At 47.2% G+C, this 22,502-nt stretch overlaps 1 protein-coding gene across 1 annotated transcript; it reads right to left on the reverse strand.

Annotated features, from left to right (window-relative positions):
• Positions 1–11,156: 11,156 nt before the first annotated feature.
• Positions 11,157–17,347, reverse strand: DLX6 (distal-less homeobox 6; the record flags this gene model as incomplete). The annotated part of the gene is made up of 4 exons (XM_081345260.1): positions 11,157–12,190; positions 14,369–14,562; positions 16,777–17,131; positions 17,201–17,347. The coding sequence occupies 4 exons, from the start codon at positions 17,345–17,347 to the stop codon at positions 11,939–11,941; spliced, it is 948 nt and encodes a 315-aa protein (XP_081201386.1). The 3' UTR covers positions 11,157–11,938.
• Positions 17,348–22,502: the final 5,155 nt, after the last annotated feature.

Genomic DNA, 22,502 nt, shown 5'->3' on the forward strand with positions numbered 1-22,502 from the left:
TTTTTTCAAGAGACTTTTTTTTCAATTGTCATTTTAATCCTGTACATATTTGTAGATAGAGGAATTAAACTGTATATTCTGAATAAATAAAATTATTTCCACTGTGAGGACAAAATAGGAGAAAGAGAGATATTAAATGGCAGGTTGCCATTCATCCCCCCCCCCCTTCCACTTATCGAAATGAAGTAGAGGACACTTAATAACTGTTTGCTCCTTCCATCCCACACCCTTTTCTTCCCTTGCCATTTTTCCTTTGTTTAGATTGCAATCCTATGACCGGTTATTTAGAAGCAGCCCCTTATATCTCCCTAAACTGAAATTCAGAGCAGTTCTCTGCCTGGTCCTGGTTCCCCATGGGTTGGGTCCCGGTTCTCCCCGCCCCTCCTCCCCGTAGGGCACTTCCGAGGCCCCGATTAACTCCCCGCAATCTTTACCGAGGTCTTCCAATCTGCCAATAAGTCTGGTAGGTTTGGAGATGGGAGACTAAGGCAATGCCCGTAGCCTTTTTTACTGAATGAGAGAGCAAAGGCGAACCTTTCCCCAAGAAAAACGACTTGAAAGCGAGGGGGGGGGGGGCTGGTCTGGACCTGAGTAAGACTAAATATTTTCCCCTGGATTTCTGCTTCCTTGTATTCTCCTGAATTTTCGAGGAAAAGCCAGAAAAAAATACGGTAGCTGGTCAGTGCAGGACGATGCGTTTCCTCCCAAAGGAACTCCGAAATTGGGCAGTAGCAGATCGAGAAGATGGCACGGAGCCTCTAAGCCTCGGCTGGAAACAAAGGTGATCTGCGCACAGGGCTCGATTTCGACGCAGGAGCCTTTGTCCCGCCCTCCTCTTCGCGCCACCAGTTCCGAAACTGAATCGTAATCGGAACGTAGGCAGCGTGGCTGAGGAAGGAGCTGGTTTATTTCTGGACTCTTGCACCACCCCACAAACCAAGCGTGTCCAAAAGAACAGTGCCGGGGTCGAAGTAGGCAACTAGCAGGGTTTTTTGTGGGTTTTTTTTGTTTGTTTTTTTGGCGGGGGGGGGGTTGTGCCTTGTGCATCAACACACAACTCTTTCTTCTCCCTCTTCAGCACTTATGTCGATAATAAGGCGGATAATAAGGCGTTACTTCGAAATCCCCTTCATCCATGTGACAAAGGGAACTCTTTTTATAGTAGTTTGGGTTTGGGAGTCGTTTTCATGTTGGAAAGAAAGTTGGAAATGAAGAAAATTCATAAAAAATTACATCCTGTCATCTGAGGAGTTCAGCAAGATATGTTTCAGGACTTGGACACAAAAACCTCAGAAAAGACTCGTTTTGTGGCCGGAGCAAATTTATCTGCCTTTAGGCTCCTCCCTCCCTCCCTCCTTTCCTTCCTCTTTCAATTTTGGCTCCTATCAGCAGGAGAAGTAATATTATTGGAATTAAGTTCCTTTGTAATATAGTATTTGACTTTCCCTAGTTTATATAAAACCAAAATGAGATTGTTTGCTTTCCTTGATACTCCTATGCCTGAGGATGTGCTGCAGAACCAAACATAGAATATCCTGCTGTTTTAATCTGACCCCTTCCTTAAAAAAATGTTTGTTCACGTGCTCATTCCTGCAGTCTTCTTAGGAGCGTTTTGCTCCGGGCATTAGTACCACTCACCTCACCTATTCTTTGCCCTTTAGACGATGTTACACTATCTGACTCTGCTGAAGGCGGACGCAGCGAGCAATGCTGAGAGACACAAAGCAGATGTTAGGAATCATGGGGATTGTGCTCCGCTGACATATAAAAAGGGGTTCAGCCTATATTTTGCAGCTTTAGTTTGGTTAAGGATTCGGGCTTGTGCGTGCTGATGAAACCGCTCAATGTCGACCTATGAGATTGCTCACTTGCCATTAAGATGACCTTCCGAGGAGCTTGCACCTCTTCGGACATGGTTTTAATGTCGGAGAACAAGGAGAGGCTCCTGCAGATAGACCTCTTGTCCTTTACCCTCAGTAGGTCCCTGTTTCACCACCTCTTTCCCGAGGTTCGCCTCATCCTCTCTCGTCTCCTTAGAAAAGGGGGCTAGCCCTTAGTACCGTTCTTGTTCTTCGTGCTTTGGCACTTTTCCGTCTGCCAGGCTTTCTTCCCAGCACCAGCCTGTGGGCGCGTCAACAACTAGGGTTAGAGAAGAGCGCTCCTCCAGGGAGCTGCGACTTTCGGGGGGGGGGGAATGGGAGAGCAGAAAGGCTAAGAATGACTCCACAGAGCTCCTTCCCTAACAAAGATACATATATAATCAACGGCGCTTTTAAACTCTATTCTTGACAGCCTCCCTCCCTTCCCTCCTCTTCCAAGCGACGCTTGGGCAGCCGCAGGGGGCGGGCGGGCGGAGAACCGGGAGAAGAGCATTCCTGTGGGTGCTGAATGGCTCCAGAGCTGCGCCACAAGGGCTGCCGAAAGAAGCCCAGACCGGAGAGAGCGAGAGCCCGCAAACTCCGCCGGCCTTGATCTCCACCCAGGAAACCCCCACCCACCCCCCACCCGACACCCACTGGCGCATCCAGCCAGAGCTCTTCGCGCGCTCCCGGGACGAGGCAAGCAAGGTCACGCGCTCTCCCGACACTGCACGACTCTGCAGCTAGGAAAGTTCTCGGTTGGATCGGCTCGCCTCGCCGCTCCCCCCCCTCCCCCCCGGCCACGTCGGGGCTATAGCTCTGTGCTTTTTGGCAGGCGCGAGGATAGAATGGGCTGCTCTGCCCCCGGGCTTGCGACGCCCTAAGGGGGACGCTATCCCTTGGCTGCTCCCGATTCAAATGGCTCGGAGCTTCTAGGCCACTTTGCCTCGGCTCTTGCCTTCCCTCCCTCAGCCTTCCCCTTCCGCTGAAACCCCACTTCGAATGCCTTTCAATTGTGGAAAAGGGGGCGAAGCGTTTCACCCCACCCTATACACGCTAGAAAAACACAGGACCTTACAACGACGATAGCGCTCCCAGGCAGATACGGCCACCCTCGGTAGGGGGTTTCCATCAGATTGCGGCCTTCTGCAAAGTTAGGTTGGGTTAACCATCTAATAGGAGTGCTGAACGGCAACTCCCATTGTTCCCAGCCACCGCGACCAAATAGGCTGCGAGTGTCGAGGTTCCAGCCAGTTGGAGGCCTCCCTTCTCAGGCTTATTTGGGTTTATTTAAAACCACCAAAGTCCACGAATCCTAGGCCCACACTTTTTCTTCTGGGCTGTATAGCGAGTGGGGGCAGGGTGACTGTCGGAAAGTGGCTAGGCTTTATCACTTTGGAAAAGGACTGGCGAGCGGTAGCCAAGGTATAAACCTCCTTCCTCTAGGCAACCAAGTCAGCCTTAATTCAATTACGTGGTTCATGGGTCAGCCCCGAGTACAAAGGCGTGGGCATATGTGCACACGGGTGTGCGCACGCTGAGAAGCTGATTTGCGCAGTAGCAGACGCAGGAGTGATCTTCCTCATCCTCACCTTCTTCCTCCTTCTCATAGCTTGGCCGAGTTTAATATTAATATAATCGTCTGCCAGATCTATCCTCCTGAGGTCTGATCCTCGCCCCAGACCGATTTTTTTTAGCAAATAAACGCCAGTCGCGACGACTTTCAATCAAAGGAAAACACACCTTAACTTTCTCCGTGCCGGAGGCCGATCCGTTTGGCAGAAATCAACGTTCCTGCTCTGCCAGACGGTCCGCGGCGTTTTTTAGGTGGTGGGGGCGGGGTTCTTCATTGACTCAAGGGCAAGAGAAGGTGGGAAGTAGGAAAAGCGACAAGGAAAGGATGCGTAGTCAGCACCCCGCTCCGTCTCCCCGTCCAGGTGTGCTTTGTCAGCATTCCATCCAGGGCCACAGCGCCCTTTCTGGGCGCCTCCCGCCCTCTCCCCCCCCCCCAAGTCAGGAATCCCAACTCTGCACCAGCTTTGCAGTCAGAATCCTTGCAGGCTCTCCTTGGGTAGCCTCCCTAAAATGCTCTTCCCTTTTCTTCCCTGTCTAAGCTAGAAAGGAAGCTCCAATCAATGGGGAGTCCTTAAGGAATGCAGGAAGCAAGGAGCTCAGTAAGGAGCCGAATTTTGGTGCCCCCCAGCAACAAAAAGATCAGAGGAGCTCGCACAAATGCCACCCCACTACTTCTGGTTCGATGGCGGCCACTAGAGCCCCACAAGAGGTTGAATGGGGGGGGAGTGGGCAGCGGTTGTGGCTGGTTGCCAGAAAATATCAAATCGTTTGATCCCGGTGCAGATTCCCAGAGCACACAGGCCTTGGCTGGGCAGCGCACACCATTTTCACTTATAAGACGATTCATGCTTGCAGCTAATTTAGGCTCCGATAAAGCTGGCACTGTTACCAGCCTACAAGTTGTAAGTTCCTTAGGTCTCATTCTCTCTGGCTCCCCGTTAAGACTGACCCCTCGCGGTTTTAGACTCTAGGTGAGGACCTAATCCAGTAATATCGCCTTTCTAGCAACCAGTTTAGGAAAAAGAAAGGCAATGTTCTTTTATTAATATTCTTCCTTAAATGTCCTCACTATTAAGCCCTTGATTCATGGAAGCCTTTTGCAAATCTAACTGGCTCAGGTTCTCTGTGTTGCATGTGAAAATATGTAAGTATGTAAACGCGGTGGTTAGATCAAGTACCTTCTTTTGATGGTTCGAAATAGTCTTTGCATTCCGCATTTACTCGGTGCCCCAGACAATAGAAGAAAACGCTAATCTTCAGCAAGCTGCTTTGTTTAATTAATTGCCATTAAGACCTTGCCCGGATAATTGCCCATTCGGCTCCTGAGGCTTCGTCCAATAAGATAATTTGCAGAAGGAAAACTGGAGACTGAATCTCAAGGACATTCTTTCTAAGGATAATACATCCCCCAGGCGAACAATAGATACCACTGTTCCAATGCATGTATTTGCCTTAAACAAAACAGAATTCCTGGATTTTCACGGTCTAATCCTAAATAGTACTAGAGGGTCAGGCAGCGATCCATTTAGGTATGGAAATAAAGCTCCTTCTTGAAATTACGGTTTAGAGGTGTATCTGGCGAATGCAAGGATCTATGGCAGTCCACGGTAATCAAATTTCCATTTGGAAAGTTTTCCGCTGAGGCCCAGCAGCCTGTGGAAGGGATCCTTTTGCTCTCCCGTCTTCCTGGAGCGTTTCTTGAGGATATCTGTCCGCATTGGGAGGCGGCGTGCTGGACCCTGAGCTAGCCCAACGGGGTGTTTACGCAGTGGGGCGGTCAGAGTGGGGCTTTGGCTCCTATCGGAGGAATGGCGGGAGGGGGTGGAGAGGCACCTAGAGCAGGGTCGGGCTGACCACGCTTAGAAGGAGGAAACTTCGTGGCTGCTCTTAACGTTGGGATCCAGGAAGGCTCCCTTTGGAAGCCCTAGTCTTGAGTTCAGATTTGACTCAGTGGAAGGAAAGTAATTTCGGCTTAGGCCCGGCGAGAAAAAGGACCTGAAATCTGCAGAAACGTTCTCCCTCCTCCCTTCACTGTTCACTTTCACGACATATCCGAAAGGGAGCTTCAGCGGAGGATTTCAGGCGCTCGGCGCGGGCGCGCCTCCGGGAAGGCACTGCTGCCATCGCTGGTGATTCGACCACCAGGCTATCGCCCACCCGTCCGCTCACCCGCCCAGCCTCGGACCCCTGATTTGCTCGGTTTTCAACTCTCGCTCTTCTTCTGCTCCGTATCAGCCCACATTCCCCCCCTTCTCGCAGCCCTCCACGTTTTGATTTAATCGCTCCCGTTCGCATTTCACTTTTGTATTTCCCCTTCTTCCTCTATCATTACACATCGAGTGCCCCGTGAAATTACAATTGTACATTTTCTGCTCAGCAACCCATTGGTAGCGGAGGGGGGGGGAAGAGAGGAGAGGGGGAAGAGGTCTAAATAATGGCCGAATTAGCCCTACTGGACAGTTTCAGATGTAACACTCTGTAATAATTATATTGCAGGCTGGATTAGGATGCTATTATCATAATCTGGACGTTTACAATTATCCGTAATTTGCAAAGATGCGCCAGGTCTTGATTACAGCGGGTTTTTTTTTATCAAGCTAACCATCACTAAACAGTGACAGTAATAACAGCTAATTTTGCTGGCAATATAAGAGGTGCTGGGGTGTGCAAACAATTTCACACCTGGATCTGTTCAGTCAACCAAGAATCTAGAGAAAGAGCTTCTGCCCTGAAACGCAGGGGAAAATATATATATATATATCCTCCACTGCTTCTTTTCACTCTAGATTTCCTTAGACTCTCATCTCTGCCTAACAGGTTTGCACGGGGGTAAGTTGTTTGTCTCGATTGGGTGAGGTTTCTTGGGATTTTAAGTCTTCTTTCGATTTCCGCATTATTCCTTCAGCTTTTCCCCATTATTACAGAAATAATGGTTATTGTTCTTTTATTTAAAAAAAAGAAAGAAAGAACAGGAAAGAATAGTTATTTAGCCGCCCTACGGCTGCTTCCTTCTCCGAAGTAGACCTTACCGAGGCGAGTGAGGTAAGGAGCGCTTGTCTGTGGTTTGTTTGCCCGCCTGCCTTCTTCCCTGATTCGGACTTTACGAGATCAAGCTGGGTGCCTTCGGAAGGCAGCCTTACGCCGGACGCTCCGCTGACTCGACAAGGCGAGCTCCACGATTCACGTGGTGTTCAGAACGAGTGGCTGTGTTCCCACGACCCACTGAAGCTCGAACCAGCCAACCACATTTGAGACTAGGGCCAGCCTGCGTGGTGAGTTGACGGTTCAGCGGGTCGTGCGAATGCAAGCAATTGGGTTAATTGAGTAAATCCTGGTTCATTCCTGCCAGCGCAATCCTATGGATTTGTGGGGGGAAGGGAAGACGAGTATTGGGGAGAGGAAGAAGGTGCCTCAAAACGGAAAGGAAGAAACCTCTGTGATTTCAGTAAGCAAGGCGTGTCGTCTGCTCAGGAGATGCCTCTTTACTTCCAGTTCTATGAAGGTTTATATTCCTGATCGGCACTGCCAGTCCCAATCCTGAGTAGCCCCACTGTAAAAGACCGAATCCGCCGTGAGCCGGTGTGTGTGCGTAGGTGCGCGCGCGTGTAGAGCATGTTTACAGCTTTCTCATAGCTTCAATGCTCTGCGAATTTATTTAAGGTAAATCCTACTGCTTTTTTTTAAGGCATCCTTAATATCTGGCTGTAAATGCCACTGGGATTTTTCCTCCCCAGCCAAATGTGTTTAGAGACGGGGTGTTGAAAGAGGAGCGAGCTGTCATTCCGGATCCTCTTTTTACTTCTTAAATTCTCAATTATAATCTCTCCTGTTCCCCCCCCCCGCCCCACCCACTCAGATGCTTTGAAGATGCTGAAATCCCGATTCCTCTCCTTAAACCTCATTTCCTTTCTACTCCTTGTTCGAGACTTCTGAGTGGGAAGTCATGGCCACTTATTCCAGCAGCCTTTTGCTTGTAATGTTCCCCTGGCCCAAACCTTTTCCTCGCTGTTAGACGAAAGTTAAAGGCCGCTTTTTACGGAGGAGGTCATCTGGCCAGGTGGCAGAGAAGCTGGTTGCTAAAACAAATTCAACAGATTGCAGAAGGTTTTTTTTGTTGTTTTGTTTTGTTTTGTTTTGTGGTTGGCTTGGACAAATTCAGTAGTCCTGGCTCACCTTTCTCTCCCGATCTCCCTATCCCCGATTTCAGAAGAGATTTATTGAATGCTTTTGAGGAACAATTGATATGCAAGAGCGACCCGGATTCTCCAAGGCATTTTGCCTTCGGTTGCAATGGAAAACCCATATTTTCACACACACACACACACACACACACACACACACACACACACACACACACAGCTCTCAAGCGGCAAGTCTCTCACTGAACCTTCTTCACGACGTTCTTTCCTATTCACAAGATTTCTGGATTTAGAGTAGGGCCCCGATTCCGGATTCAACTGAGAGAGGCTTCGCCGGATAGGGAGGAGGCCACAGTGGGATATAAAGAAGCTGTTGATGGACAGCAGGAAAAATTCTGTTCTTGGGAAGTCTTATGTTCTAGTCGCATGGCAGGTTTGCCCTACTCTGCCTGCGGGTGTCCCTTTAATGGATCTCTCTCTCTCTCTCTCTCTCTCTCTCTCTCTCTCTCTCTCTCTCTCTCTCTCCTCTCTCTCTCTCTCTCTCTCTCTCTCTCTCTCTCTCTCTCTCTCTCTCTCCCTCTCCCTCTCCCTCTCCCTCTCCCTCTCCCTCTCCCCCTCCCCTCCCCTCCCTCCCCCTCCCCCTCCCCCTCCCTCTCTCTCTCTCTCTCTCTCTCTCTCTCTCCTCTCTCTCTCTCTCTCCCTCCCCCCCCTCTCTCTCCCTCCCTCCCCCCCTCTTTCTCTGGCTCTCCCGGACTGGCAGTCTGGAAATCCGCTTGATGGGTAGAATCTGAACCTCACTAAACTCTTGCTGTCAAAGGCCCAGTGCAGAATGTCTTTGTTTCTGCTCCTGCTGACCTAACAGCCCTTTTATAAGAGAAGCAAATGTTATTGTCCACTCCCCACTTCTAAAGAGATTTAGGTGGGGAGCAGAGGCAGAGGAAAGGTGCACATCTTTTTCCTTTATTCCGCCCCAATGGGGCAAAAATGGGAGCTTCTGACTGGTTCCACTGATTTAAATGAGCTAAACCTGATATGTTACCCAGAATAGTCTTATTTTTTTGGAAGAAACGGCTGCTTCTGACAGGGGAGAGGCGTGTGGTAGGGCTGGGGTGTGTGTGAAAGGGGGGATTTACTCATGGTTGGGTGGATCAACCAGACATCAGTTGAGGTAAAAGAAACCAACAACACTGCATGAAACTGATGAAAGGCTGAGGTGCAAAGCACTATAATTCTTTGCAGGGAGTGATTTCCTAATTTCGCTGGCACGAGATTTGCAGATTTGGCGCCTTGCATCACACCTTGATCCCATAAGTTATATTAATTTAGTGTTGAGGCCTAAATAAAGAGGCAGCGTGCTCTTCCTCGGCTTTGGTTTCCCCATTTTCCCTGTGGCCCATCTGTTTTTCAAGATTATTCTTCCTCAGGAAAACTTGGGGGACAAGATAACTGACTCATCTATGACAGGCCTGGATACCCTTGATTTAAATGCTCAATAGCTTTTGCCCCCTAACACAAATCAGAACCAGTCAGTGAACCCCACAACCAGCTGTACCTCAGAATTCTCTTCCATTCTTCCCAGCATTATAATTTTGGTTAATTTTCAATTTTAGGTCCTATGTCTCTGCAATTTGTGTATGAATAACAGAATAATTTCCCTCTTTTGTTTCGCCTTTCCTGTTCCTGAATCTAAATAAAGATGGCTTTTTAGTATTAAAAGTGGAAGAAAATTACAGGTAATTATCTTTGACGGTAAAAACGCTGTAATCAGCGGGCTACATGAAAAATTACTCTAATTATGGCTGCATTTAAGAGAATGGGGGAAAAAACCTTCTTATGGATAAAAACCTTAAATTGTCCCCAATGTCTGCTTCAAATTGGATGGCACTGCAGCTGGGGGCTTTGTTCACAATTGATCCTGGGGAGAGCTGAACCCAAAGTTTCACAGTAGGCACGGGGAGGGGGAGAAAAAAAAAGAAAAGAAAAACATTTTCCCCCCTCCAAATGTAACAATGCGAATGGTAGAAAATGACAAGACTTGATCGGTTTTAAGCCATTCTGAAGACTGACTGAGCGTGGAAGTTACTCAACAAAAAACCGGCGCTGGTATATTGGTAAGTAGTCTTGGCTTTTGTGTCTAATTATAGTGACTGTCCTTTTGCACAACTGTATGTAGCTGTCATTATATTCAGCACTCCGAGAATCTCCATTGACTTCTGATAAATGGCTCAGTGGTTTCAAGGTTCATAATTTGAAGGATGCCCAGGGCTCTAGCCATTAATTCTCTCAGTATGGGGCATCCTGCTTGTGTGACGAAAGGGGCTTTTCATGATGGATGATTTCTCGCTTTGGCACCACCTCGCAAGGATATCATTCGCGGCAGCCCTAGCCTGGAGAAGCCGGGAGCGCTCTGCCAGACCGGAGGAACAGGAGGCAGCTATAGCTGCCTGCCCGAGGAACGACCGGCCACAAGGCCACCCCTCTCTCTGCTCATCAAAGCAGGCGACCGTGGCATGCGAACTTGGGGTGGGGCGGAAGGGGGGAACCAGGTAGAATTACCGAAAATCCAGAGGCTGGTAGCCCTAATACCGACAAATGCACGCGACCCTAGGTGGCTTACTGGGAGACAATTCACTCCAACCCAAGGCTCTCCTGAAAGATAATTTGGATTGGGAGGCTGGTATCTTCTTAAAATCCACTCTTGGTGGATTCAGACAGGCTTCCTATAGGAAATAATCTTCACCGTTAGAGTGGGCAGATAGGAAGGTCGGCCGGTCCCTAAAGAGACACGATTTTTAGGACTGATTTGTGCGTGGGTGGGCGTGTGTGTATCTGCCTTGCCACTGGCCGGCACCTGCTGGGGAGGGCGGGGGGGGGGGGAGAGACTTCCAAAGAGAACTACTCGTCCCTTAGACTGAGCTCTTCTGGTGCTGCTCTGCTCCTGAGGAGGTATGCAAAACTTTCCTACTCTGGAGAAGAACTCCAGCTAAGCCAGGCCACCGAGGATGTGGACTGAGAAACTGCAGCCTTGGATAGGCTACCCCAGAGGAGTAAAGCTCCAGTAGAAGGAGTCATAAAGAATCCTTCTTGATATGCTTTGGAAACGGGGGTGGGTGGGTGGGTGGGTGAGAGAGAGGGAGAGGGAGAGGGGGAGAGAGGGAGAGAGAGAGAGAGAGAGAGAGAGAGAGAGAGAGAGAGAGAGAGAGAGAGAGAGAGAGAGAGAGAGAGAGAGGGAGAGGGAGAGGGAGAGGGAGAGGGAGAGGGAGAGAGAGAGAGAGGGGGGGGGTTTGTAATTTTGGCTATCTGAATAACCGGGAGGATGGGAAGCCGTCAGAGAAAGAAACTTGTCAACGCACAGAACTAAAGCAGGACTCTTGCACATTTTGTGGCTTTTTACTCTATATATGAAAGAAGGAGACAAAACATACAAAGATATATATACAACTAAAATTCAACAGTATGTACATCGTGACTCAGAAGTTTATGGGGAGAGGATTGTGGTCGGAATTTTAGCCTTTGGACAGGGAAAATGTTTTTTACTTTCCCTGATTCTTCCTCCCTTTCTCCACCCTCCCCCCCCCCGCAAAATCCATTGGAAAGAATCCCTTCTGGAAGCCCCCTTAGAATAAATAAAGGTGGCGCAAATGCAGAACTCTACTTGGTTGCAATGGGGCATGCACAAGGGACCTTCTGGTCATTTTCAGGTGCTTTAATTCATTTAGAGTGGCTTATTGATTATAGGTGGGGGGAAAGGTGTTTGGGGGGGGGAGAGAGATTGGGAAAGAAAAGACTTCGAGTTCCGATCAGGATTCGCGATTGTGCTGATTGTGTGGGTGTGGGTGTGGGGGAGGTATAAAATACTCTTAGTAAACCAGATTTTTCCCCTCTCCTCACCCCCCCCCCCCCGCATCTTCTTCCCGGCATGGCAGTTCCTTCTTTCTAAAGAAAAAAAAAATATCTTCCCGCTGTCCATTTTGTTTTGTTAATCTAGGTTCGGAGAATAAAACTAGGGTAGCTTTTGTTAGCTTTTTTTCATTCCACAGGATCTTTTTTTAAGTTGCTGCGCGGTGGACTAGTAGGGAAAGGCTGTAATTGGGTTTTTTGTTTTTTTGTTGTTGTTTTTTTTTTTTTTTTGCTCTGACTTGTACTCCCAATAAGGCTTGGTGCCTTTGAATCCCCAACAAAACATCCCAAAGAAAGCGTCTGACGTGGATTGCGACGCAAATGGTTTCTCTCTGCTCGAGATCAATGACTGAGGTTAAAGGCGAGGGGAAGGCAGAAGAGTCCGTCTTCGTGGCCACGCGCTCCCAATTCACCCCCAAGACACCACGAGCTGGCCAAGCCCAGCAGTTGTTGTTCTTGGACCGTTCACATCATTTGTGGTCTCTGCATAGTGTCTTGATGTGGGGAGGAGTACCAGTGAGAATAGCCAGGCATGTAGCTGTTGGGAGGCATGTTGACTCCTTTGGCAGAGGCTGAAACGTCCCAGACTGGAGGGAGACCTGGAGAGCGCGGTGAGAGGGTAGCCGAGCCGGGCAGGGGGTCTGTCTCGTGAGGATTGCTGCCTTGCTTGAGCAGTTTCTTAAACTTGGAACGCTTATTCTGGAACCAGATTTTCACCTGCAACCAAAAGGGGAAAGTCATCGAAATGCCTATAGAACAGCAGCTTACCAGCAGCCAGGGGGAGGGAAGAGGACAAAGAAAAGTCTCTTTGAAATTTCCTTTCTCCCCCCCCCCCTTCTTTATATTTGGAGCAATGGAGCCCAACTACCCTGAATCATAAAGTCCAATATCCTCCCCTCCCTCTCCCCTAACCCTAACCCTTCCCTTCCTTCTTATCACTGCAGTTACCTGCAACAAAGGAGCCTTAGGTAACTGAGTATTACATTTTATTTTACTGTGTTTACTTTTTTTAAGGGCCTTTTTCTTCTATGAGACCATTGCAGTGCACTTACTCTGCTGGCTTATTTTGTTATTCATCCATTCAAAGCATCTACGCAGGTACATAAGCTATAGACGTGCACAGCTTTGATATTCATCAGTATACTATGCTGCATAATTAAAAACATGCAACACTCGTTTTGAATAAGAGGCGAAGGGATAGAAAGCTTGGGGGTGGGGTTTTTTGTTGTTGTTGTTGTTGTTGTATTCAACAAAAGTGATTATCTACAATCTTGATTCATATTGTAGTGGCTTCCCATCTCAAATCCCCATCCTCCAGCACCTGGAACTGCCCTTAGCAGACTTTTTCACCTGGACTGGTGCAGCTGGTTCTTCACTTACAGTGGGATGAGTGTGCAGTCCTAGAAACACATACTCAGCGGTTTCACTGGTCAGCTGGATCTACTCCTGAATAAATCTGCTTACGAAGGGGGTGCCACTTGGACTTGAAAGAGCTTTTAAGATCAGGCTCTAAAATGACTCTGGCAGCTGACTGGCTTCAGGGGGCCTAAATTGGCTTAAATCACAAATATGTCAGTATAGTTGGAAATCCAGCTTGGCTTATAAAAAAGGAGAATCAAAAACAGCCCCTGTGCAGCAGGTCCTTTGGTGGTCAGCAGGAAAGGGCTAGAAAAATGAGCCGATTTGAAGTTTATAGTGGAGATCGCTGGCTTGATTTGAGCGCTGTTAAAAAAAATAATCTAAGATATGGGATAAGGGAGGAACTAAAAAAGTTAGAGAGACTTTAAAAGAAGAATATAATACATGGACAATCGCAAAGTGTGTGTCATTCAAATGGGGTAGCTGTTGGAACTCCCTGACAATATACATCTTTTCTCTATAATATTAATTTTCTAGTACATTTCAACCTGCAAGACAGAATACAAGTTCCTGTTTTCCTGGTCAGAAAGTTCATTATTACCTTAAGACATGGAATCTCAATTCTCTGTATTTATTCTCTGTTTTACTTACATTTTTAACTACAAGCCCTGAGCACATATATGATCGATGCTCCCACCCTCCTGCCCAAAATGCAAATGCCACCAAAACTTTAAAAAAAAAACCAAAACCCAAAACTTTTCTTGCTATCCAGGAATACAATTAATTGCTGTATTTCACTCTTCCAAGTCAATAATACTCCACGTGTCATTCAGGCTTAAATTTGCAGAGAAACCAAGAACACATCAACCACATTTAACTGTAGCTTAACTTGTTCTAATTTTGTACACGCTTCCCTTTGATCCTCAGCCTTTATCACCACCTTTTGTACATTTAGCCTAAGGGCACCCACTGGATTCTAGTTACTCATCCAGGATAATTTACTATTGAATATCACTAAAGTAGGTGTGTTTTATTTGGGCCCAGAGGCTCTTTAGCATAGCTAGTATCTTTCTACTATATCAGACTAGGATAGAGAGACTGTTCTACTCTTCCTACATCTAATACTTCATATATATATGTGCATATACATATATACATATGGCATATTTATATATATATGATTCTTTTATAGTTGATATTTTGACTATAATAAAATAGATAAACACCCAAATTCTGTGTTGGCAGATATGCCTTTTTCTAAACACATTGTTTGCCTTGATCAGAGGCAAAGGAAAAGTAGAGAGCTAGATGAACTAGATCTAGATTTCCAAATATCTCTGCACAGATAACTGATAGCTTATCAATACACTTTTAGATTATGTTTAGGTGATCCACTGCTTTCCATTTTCTATTCTTAGTCCAAGGAAATTATACATTAAAATATATATATATCTCATTGCTACTACCACCAGCATGTCAGTCCTGATCTCCTCTCCTAAAGGTTGCCTGGCCTGGTCTTTCTTTCCTAGGAATTACCTGTGTCTGAGTAAGTCCTAATGAAGCCGCCAGCTCTGCTCTCTCTGGAAGTGCCAGGTATTGGGTCTGCTGGAAGCGGTGGTTTAATGCCTGCAGCTGCAGACTTGAGTAAATGGTTCGAGGTTTCCGGATCTTTTTCCCTTTCCCATTAAATCGAATCTCCCCATTTTCAATCACTGTGGTTTTTTGTTGATCTGCAATCAAAACGGAAAGTGCATTGGAAAGGAAGAGGGGCAGCTAAAAACCTCATGCCTAGCTTAGGGGGTTGTTCGTGTTGGGAGTTTATCTAATGATAAAACTGCCCCAATATGATTGCTAAAACTGTAGAAGCATTAGGGGGAGGGCAGGTAAATAAGGCAAGCAGATCATCAATGCCCTTTTTAGTGGTGGATTCACTTTTACCTGCAAAATGACCCTACTGACTTTCCTGACATTTCTGCAGGAAAAAACGTATTAATTAATGATGCATAGAGATTTTTTTCCCCTCAAGTAAATAAATACTGCTACTTGTGGGAACAATTCAGAGATCTTCATTCAAAAATTGCAACAGGAAAATAATTTTAATGAAACATCCATTTTATATTAGTTTATAATTAGTATGGTTATCTAAATACCCTTCTAAACCACAACTTTTATTTTGAATTAACAGAAATAAACACATATTATGCGAACATTTCCTTTAATATGGTTATCCTCATTTTATACTAATGCAAGTTAATTTATTTCTCTCTCAGTGAATAAATGCAGAGAAATTGCAAGAACTGTTTGGACAGACAGATAACCAAAGTCAAATATAGGAAAAAAAACCTTTTCATATTGACACTATTGCTGATTTAGTCATTTATTGGTTTGTTAAAATATTTATTAGAGATTAGCTGATTAGACAGATGGATAAAAATTCATATATAATTTGAAATTTTACAAAGTTTTACAAGGCTGAGGACACATCCTCCCTCTGCTACAAGCATCTAAGAGGACACTGAAGTCATTTTTGTGTCCTAGGCTCTGTAATCTTCCTTCCTTCCTTCCTTCCTTCCTTCCTTCCTTCCTTCCTTCCTTCCTTCCTTCCTTCCTTCCTTCCTTCCTCCTTTCCTCTTCCTTCCTTCCTTCCTTCCTTCCTTCCTTCCTTCCTTCCTTCCTTCCTTTCTTCTTTCCTACCTACCTACCTACCTTCCTACCTACCTACCTTCCTTTTCCTTCCTTCCTTCCTTCCTTCCTTCCTTCCTTCCTTCCTTCCTTCCTTCCTTCCTACCTTCCCCTTCCTTCCTTCCTTCCTTCCTTCCTTCCTTCCTTCCTTCCTTCCTTCCTTCCTTCCTTCCTTCCTTCCTTCCTTCCTTCCTTCCTTCCTTCCTTCCTTCCTTCCTTCCTTGAACTGTTGTGGCCCATCTGCCTTTGGCTGAGGAGGAATTTCTTTTCACAGAGAGCCTGTCACTTTTGTGCCCATCATTGTAGGAGAAGGCAAAGGGGCAATTGTTTTCTCTCAAATAATTCTGCCATACAGGCCGCCGCACAGAAAGGGCACCCATGGGCTAAACAAACATTCATTTAAAAAAAAATAATGAAACCCCAAACAAACAAGTTATAATTCTGAACTGCGGAGGGTCAGTCTGGTCCTAGAAAATGGTCTGTAGGCATACAATTGCACTCCACAGTCCATTTGAAAGCGTTCAAGTGCATGACAATGCTTGTCGAACCCACGGGGGAAGAAAAAACCCCACATGCTTGGACATTCTCAAGAACACCGGAGTTCTGGTTCTCTTATAGCACTCGTGTGGATCTAAAGAACGTCCCGGAGCTGCCGATTCGGGTCGTGTTGGTGCAAGAAAAGAAGTCAGGATAGTGGGAGGGGAGCTGCAAATGGCAAGCACACTTACTTAAGAGTAGAGTAAGTTCCACTGAACTGCTTGCGACTCCCTTCCCTGAGAAACAGGCTCCGGATCGGGCAGAGAAAATATCATTTCAAAGAGACCTGCAGTGCGAAAGAGGGCGCGGGGAGCCGGGCATCTTCGTCCACAAACGGTGGAATGAGAAGCCAGGTCCTGTGCGTTGCCTGGATGGTCACTTGCCAGGAAACGTGCCTCGGAACGAAGCGGAGGGGGAGACGAGTGAAAAGGAAGCGGCAAGACAGAGTGCAAAAGAGGGAAGCCAGAAGAAAACGCATTACAGGCCAGAAGAAAGCTAAAGGAAGGAATCGGAGAGCCAGAAAGAGGGAGGAAAAGACAGAAAGAAGAAAGGAAGGAAAAAGGGACAAAGGGACGAAGGAAGGAAGGAAGGAAGGAAGGAAGGAAGGAAGGAAGGAAGGAAGGAAGGAAGGAAGGAAGGAAGGAAGGAAGGCCAGCTACATCGGGCAGACGGAGGAGGCGCGGGGGGCCTTGGCTGAGATCCGCGCGCGCGTCTGGGTCACCCACCTGCGTCGTCCGGCCGCGTCTGGCTGCCCGCGCCGCCGCCGCCGCCGCCGTTCCCGCCGCCGTTCCCGCCGCCGTGGTAGGACTGGAGGTAAGGGCTGTGCTGCGAGTGGCTCACATAAGGATAGGCGGCCGCGGCCGCGGCGGCAGCCGCGGCAAGCGAACGGTGACTATAGGAGTTGGCGCCGGCCGGCCCGGCCGGGTAAGGCGCGGCGTGGTGGTGGTGGTGGTGGTGGTGGTGCGGGTGCGGGTGCTGGTGGTGCGGGTGCGAATGCGAGGCCGGCGCCGCCGAGTGCAGGCAATGGAGCGGGTAGTGGGCGCCCGCCATGGCCGCCGCCGGCGAGGTCTGCTGCTGCTGCTGCTGCTGCTGCTGCTGCTGCTGCTGCTGCTGTGCTGAATGTGAGGAGCCGCCGGGCGCCTGTGCCACTGGAGGCGGCGGCGGCGGCGGCGGCGGTTGGGGAGGCTGCTGAGGCGCCGGCGGCGGCGGCGGCGGCTGCTGCCCGAACTCCATGAAAGCAGATTTGGACGAGTCCTGCGCTTCCAGCCCGTCAGCCATCGTAGTCATGGTCATCATCCAAGTTGGGCAGCCAGAGACGAGCGCCTCTGCCCGGCTCGGCGCCCCCTTGCGCTCCCGCCACCTTCGAGGGAGCCTATTAGCCTGCGCCGGGCGGGAATTAGCGCCGGGGCTCGCTCGCTATATTTCCCCCCCTTTCCCTCCTTTTTTTCCCTTCTCCCCCCCCTTTTGGCGAGTGTGTGTATCTTGGGGGGGGGAGTTGAGGTGGGAGAAAGGAGAGAGCGTGCGAGAGCAATAGGGGGAGAGGGGCCTTGTTAACTGAGGGAGGGGCGGAGGGGAGGCGTGCGCGAAGCGCTGGGGAGGGAGAGAGAGAAGGAGAGGGAGAGGAAGGGAACCAAGGTAGGAGGGGGCAGGAAGAGAGGGACGCGCTGCCAAGTCCTCTTTCCTGGGGCCTCTCCCCTCTCTTCTCTTGCCCTCTAGCCAGCAGCTTGTGTTGGTTTTTTTCTTCTTCCCTTTTCTCTTCCCTCTTTCGCCCTTGTTCTTTTCCGGTTTGGGGGTCTGTTTTTACGCTTATGAACCTGGGTGTCTGCTTAAAGCTGATGGAGTTTAAGGCAGAGATTTCTTTTCTTTGCTTCTTTTTTAAGGTAGATTTATTCTCTTAAAGTTGAGCTTCAGCTTATAGGCTTCAGACAAGAAAACGAGGGAGGGGAAACGGAATACAACATGCGCGCGCGCTCGAGCGCACACACCCTCCAAATAAATAAATAAATAAACGCCCAAGTCGAATGGTTTGTCTCCAGAGGGCAGCGGCTCCTCATTGGTCACTCAACCCCTGACGTCACCAAGCCCGGGCACTTCTACTGGCGTCTGCGCCAGCCCACCTTCTGCACAACTTCAAAGCTTGGAGCCAGCTAGAAGCAGCCAGCCAACCAGCCAGCCAACCAACCAATAGTCTGTTTCTCTCTCTCTCTCTCTCTCTCTCTCTCTCTCTCTCTCTCTCTCTCTCTCTCTCTGTGTGTGTGTGTGTGTTTGTGTGCCTATGCGCGCCCGCGGGCGTGTATGTCTGCGCGGGCGTGCGCTCGCGCGCGTGCGTGTGTGGCTGTTTCACCGCACCACCACCGCAACAAAGCTGCGCTTTCAAACAGCACTCTCGCCTGGAAAATCAGGTGCCTATTCAGTAAATATACCACGATTTGCCCTTCCGTGTGTATGCCTGAGTATATCTGTGTACAGGTACACTTCCATACTGAGGTATCACTCTGCCATTCCATTATACCTCACCTTATGCGTGTGCATTACAACCCGCAATAGCGTAGCATGTCCTTTCCAGAATCAAAGCACAATCACCCTTATGGATTAATGTGGCCATTGCACTGTGATAGCCCCAATTTTGTACAAAGCTGATAACGTAAAGTGGAGCATTGCTAGAACAAGTCGTCAGGGGAAGCGTTCAATAAAAAGGACCTCAAATATTGGAGGATTCTCCTTCATCAGCACAATAGCGTTTATATTTAAGCATCCTGATCCGAAGGCGAATCCTTAGAGATCTGCCAGTAATACATTTTCCCCCTATTGAAAACAGAAGCTCCTGTAATACTTTCAAATATATGCAAATGAGACATGCGGTTAGTGGTTTGGCAAATCTTGATTGCAATATAAACTACCCGAGGAAAAGTGCCTTCGCCCTAAGTTTGCCTTTCGATTACAATTCCAGTTGATTTTATTTTATTGTCAACATTGTTAATGATAAAAATAGAGTCACTTCGCAGTTATTTTTACTTTCCGAAAGGAGGCAATTAGACTTCTAATCAGGAATACACACACAAAAAAGAGGGGGAAAATCTCCCATGATTAACTGCACTACTTTGTTCAAATTGCAGCTATAAAATTCAGAACAATTTGCCTGTAATGATTATGGACTGGGTTTATTTTGGGAGGTGAAATAAAAGTGGATATAGCATAAATTATCCTCTAATTATACACCAGTGTCGCCTCAATTATCCTCTTATCAAAATGGTTGTCTAACTGCCGCATTTAGTTTCAATTCTCTCCCATTTTTTCTATAAAAAGAACTTCATACCTTGTTATTATTAATCCATTTATTATTTGCAAGGAGATTTATAGCTGAACAGCCAGGTGGTACTGCCACATCTCTCGCAAAGATGGACTGGGGAAAGACATACGCTAGGAACCCGAGTCTACACTGGATCTCTGGCGATCTCTTTCGGGGCAAGTCAGCTGTTCCCCGGAGTTATTTAATTCTCCTGTTCGGCTTTGTTTCAATCTGGCGTCCACTAAGGCTAAAAGAATTAGGATCTTTGGCGATTTACAGACGAGCCAGGTAGGAAAATGGAGCATTGGGAAAAGTCAGAGGAAACCGAAGGCTGAAGGAAAGCGGGGATTCTCCGTATAGAATATTTCTGAAAAACGGAGAGGTGGAGGAGGAGGAGGAGGAGGAGGACTGTTCAGACGAAGAAAATGCATGCTACCACTTTGTAGAGATTAATTCCTCCCCCCCCCGCCAGATTTAAGATACCGCGTTATAAAGTAAAGCTCCCCTTTTTCTCCATCTCGTTCTCTTTTCTAATCTTACCTACATCTTGCTGACCACCACAAGCCTGAAAAAAACAAGCTCTAAAAGAGCTTTACTTTTTTTCACTTTGCGTTGTGTAAACCGGGGTTGATGTGAACTGTGGCTGGGCAAAGGAAAGTCCTGACTCGGTTGCAGAGCATTTTGTCCACGGGACAATCTGTCTTTCTCAGAGTATAGGGAGGCTTCCCCCCTCCTTCACCCCACTGCTTTTCTTTCTCCACCGTTTAACTCCTCGAGCTTCTGGGGGTCTGTTCAATAACTCTGAGTGCCTTTGCCTTGCCCTCGCCTCCTTTAACAAGGGTTCCACTCTAACACGGAGAAGGGGGTAACTCGACCCCTACCTTTAAAAATCTACAGCAACTTTTAAAAATGCGCCTACTTATATAGGTGGCAAAAACCTGAAAGTATAGAAGGGGGCCGGGTTGGAGCGTGTTCGAGAGGAGAGACATTAAGTACGGCGTCTCCAGGAGTTTCCTAAGATGTTTTATTTCTAGGGTGTAACTAGCGTACAGGTAGATTTGGCAGGTTTATTGCTTTATACCCTGAAGCTGCTTGTTAACAAAGATCAGGGCTGCGGGGCTATGCAGGTTTCCTGGAACCGCCGCATTCTCCACGCTTTTTGCATAAGAATGCCGGTGCGGAGCCAAACCGGCGGCTACTTAAAGGAACTGGTCGATCTCGCTCCTTCTCGCTTTTGACGCCGCTTCTGACGTTTTGGGGACCGTTTCCTACGTCCTCTTACTTGGGAGTAAATATTGCCGAATTCGGTGGCATTCCATTCCGAGGAATTAGACATCGCTTTAAAATCAGGAACTGGGTATTGAGAACGTGTATTGATAAGGGAGCTTCCACGGAAAGAAATAAGGAAAATAATGTATATGGCGATGTTGGTGAGAGAGCGTCAGACTATGAGAACTGCCAGAGCCAGAAGCTGGAGAAATTAGTTTGCCATTAAATCCTTCTGCTTCCTCGCCCTCCTCGTCGTTCTTCTTCTCTTCCATGAAACCCTATGGGAACTATTTGCCATTTGGAATTTATATGAAATGTATAATTTCTGTTATTTATTTATGCCTATTTCCACACACACACACACACACATTTTAAAACTGCCTTTATTTTTAAAGTGTGTCTCATCTCTTTGTGCATGTCCCCACGTATTACCCACAACCTGATTTCAATTAAAGGTCCAAATTATTTTTGCTATAAACATATGGCAGTCTGCTAGTTCCATAAGATTCATTCGTGTGAACAGTTCTGTGTATTTAGAAAGCTTGTATACCTGCTCGTGCAATAAATAAGTCTCCCATTTAATTTATAGATCTTGTTCCCAGTATTTGGGATGGGATAGCAAAGGTAGCACAAAGAAAAACTCATTAATGTCTATCAGAGAACAGGTTTTATAGTGAGATTAGAGTAATTATTGCTTCACCTTTTTTTTTTTCCTTAACAGTTATATAGGGTGACAGACCACAGATCTGGATCTACCACAGATCAGACCAAAATTTGTCTGTTGTAGATCGAACTTTTATTTTCTAAATTTAAGTATAAAATAGACCCCCCATTCTATCATTTGCCGAGCTGTTTTTAGATCTCCCTCCTTTTTAGCATCAAACCCAGCTGAACACCAGAAGTATTATACTGCCAATTTCTACCGATTTAACTAGCCAAATCCATCTGATTGGCGCTCTTTGTTGGCTGGGCTTAATGACTCTTAAGTTGGAAAAGTCTAGCTATTGCGTTCAGTTTTGTGATACGGGAGTCCTTCTCTTCCCCTCTCTTTCCTTCTCTTCCACTGATTTAACCTCTGAGCTGATCCATCCTCTTTATTTCCCTTACAAGCCATGGGGCACCCCTCATTCTGGACTTTCTGTCCATGCAACCCTCTTCCTACAAGGGGCCTTTCCCCACTGAGGCCTATTCTGGGAATAAACTTCAACTCACATTGTTTCTATGGAGGTGAAGCCCTCTTCATTCCTCTTAAAATGCAAGACTCCATACTTCGATATGAATAGGTGAGATGAGAAGAGTGGAGAAGTCCCATTTCCCCTAAGGTCACCATCTCTTTCCATTTCCCTGCCTTTGGAAGAAATGCAGTTCCGCCCTTCCTTCATTTTGTGCTTTCATAGCTAATACACGTAAAAGGGATGGGTTTGGAGTGAGGCTAGTGGTGGTCTTGTAGCTATTTGTACACCAGTGATTTGTAGTGCCTTTACAAGGTACCCTACCACCCTTGTGGCGTTGTAAAGCCTTTCTTCATGATTACTAAATCATTGCAGTGATAGCTGAAAGTTGCTATAAAGCACAAGTGAGTTGTGCAAAGAATTTTTTTCAGCTGAAGAGGTTTCTTTCTTACCGTATCCTCAGCCCAGTCGCTTCCTTGGAAGCATGCAATTCTACTGAAAATTAAATGCATGAAAGTTAATTTTAGTGGTTTCCAAACACAACCACACATTCCTTATGGAAATAAAAATCCCATTCAGGATTTTGTTAATTCCTTTCAAAGGCTGTTAATTTCTTTGGACCAGGGAGTTCTGTCTTTATGAGGAGGTGTCTCGTGGAACTATAGGAACCTTCCTTTCAGTTTGTGAGACTAGGCTGTGAGGTGTTTGTTTGTTTGTTTTA

The sequence above is a fragment of the Vipera berus genome (assembly GCF_964194415.1).
Source record: "Vipera berus genome assembly, chromosome: Z".
NCBI classification, from domain to species: domain Eukaryota; kingdom Metazoa; phylum Chordata; class Lepidosauria; order Squamata; family Viperidae; genus Vipera; species Vipera berus.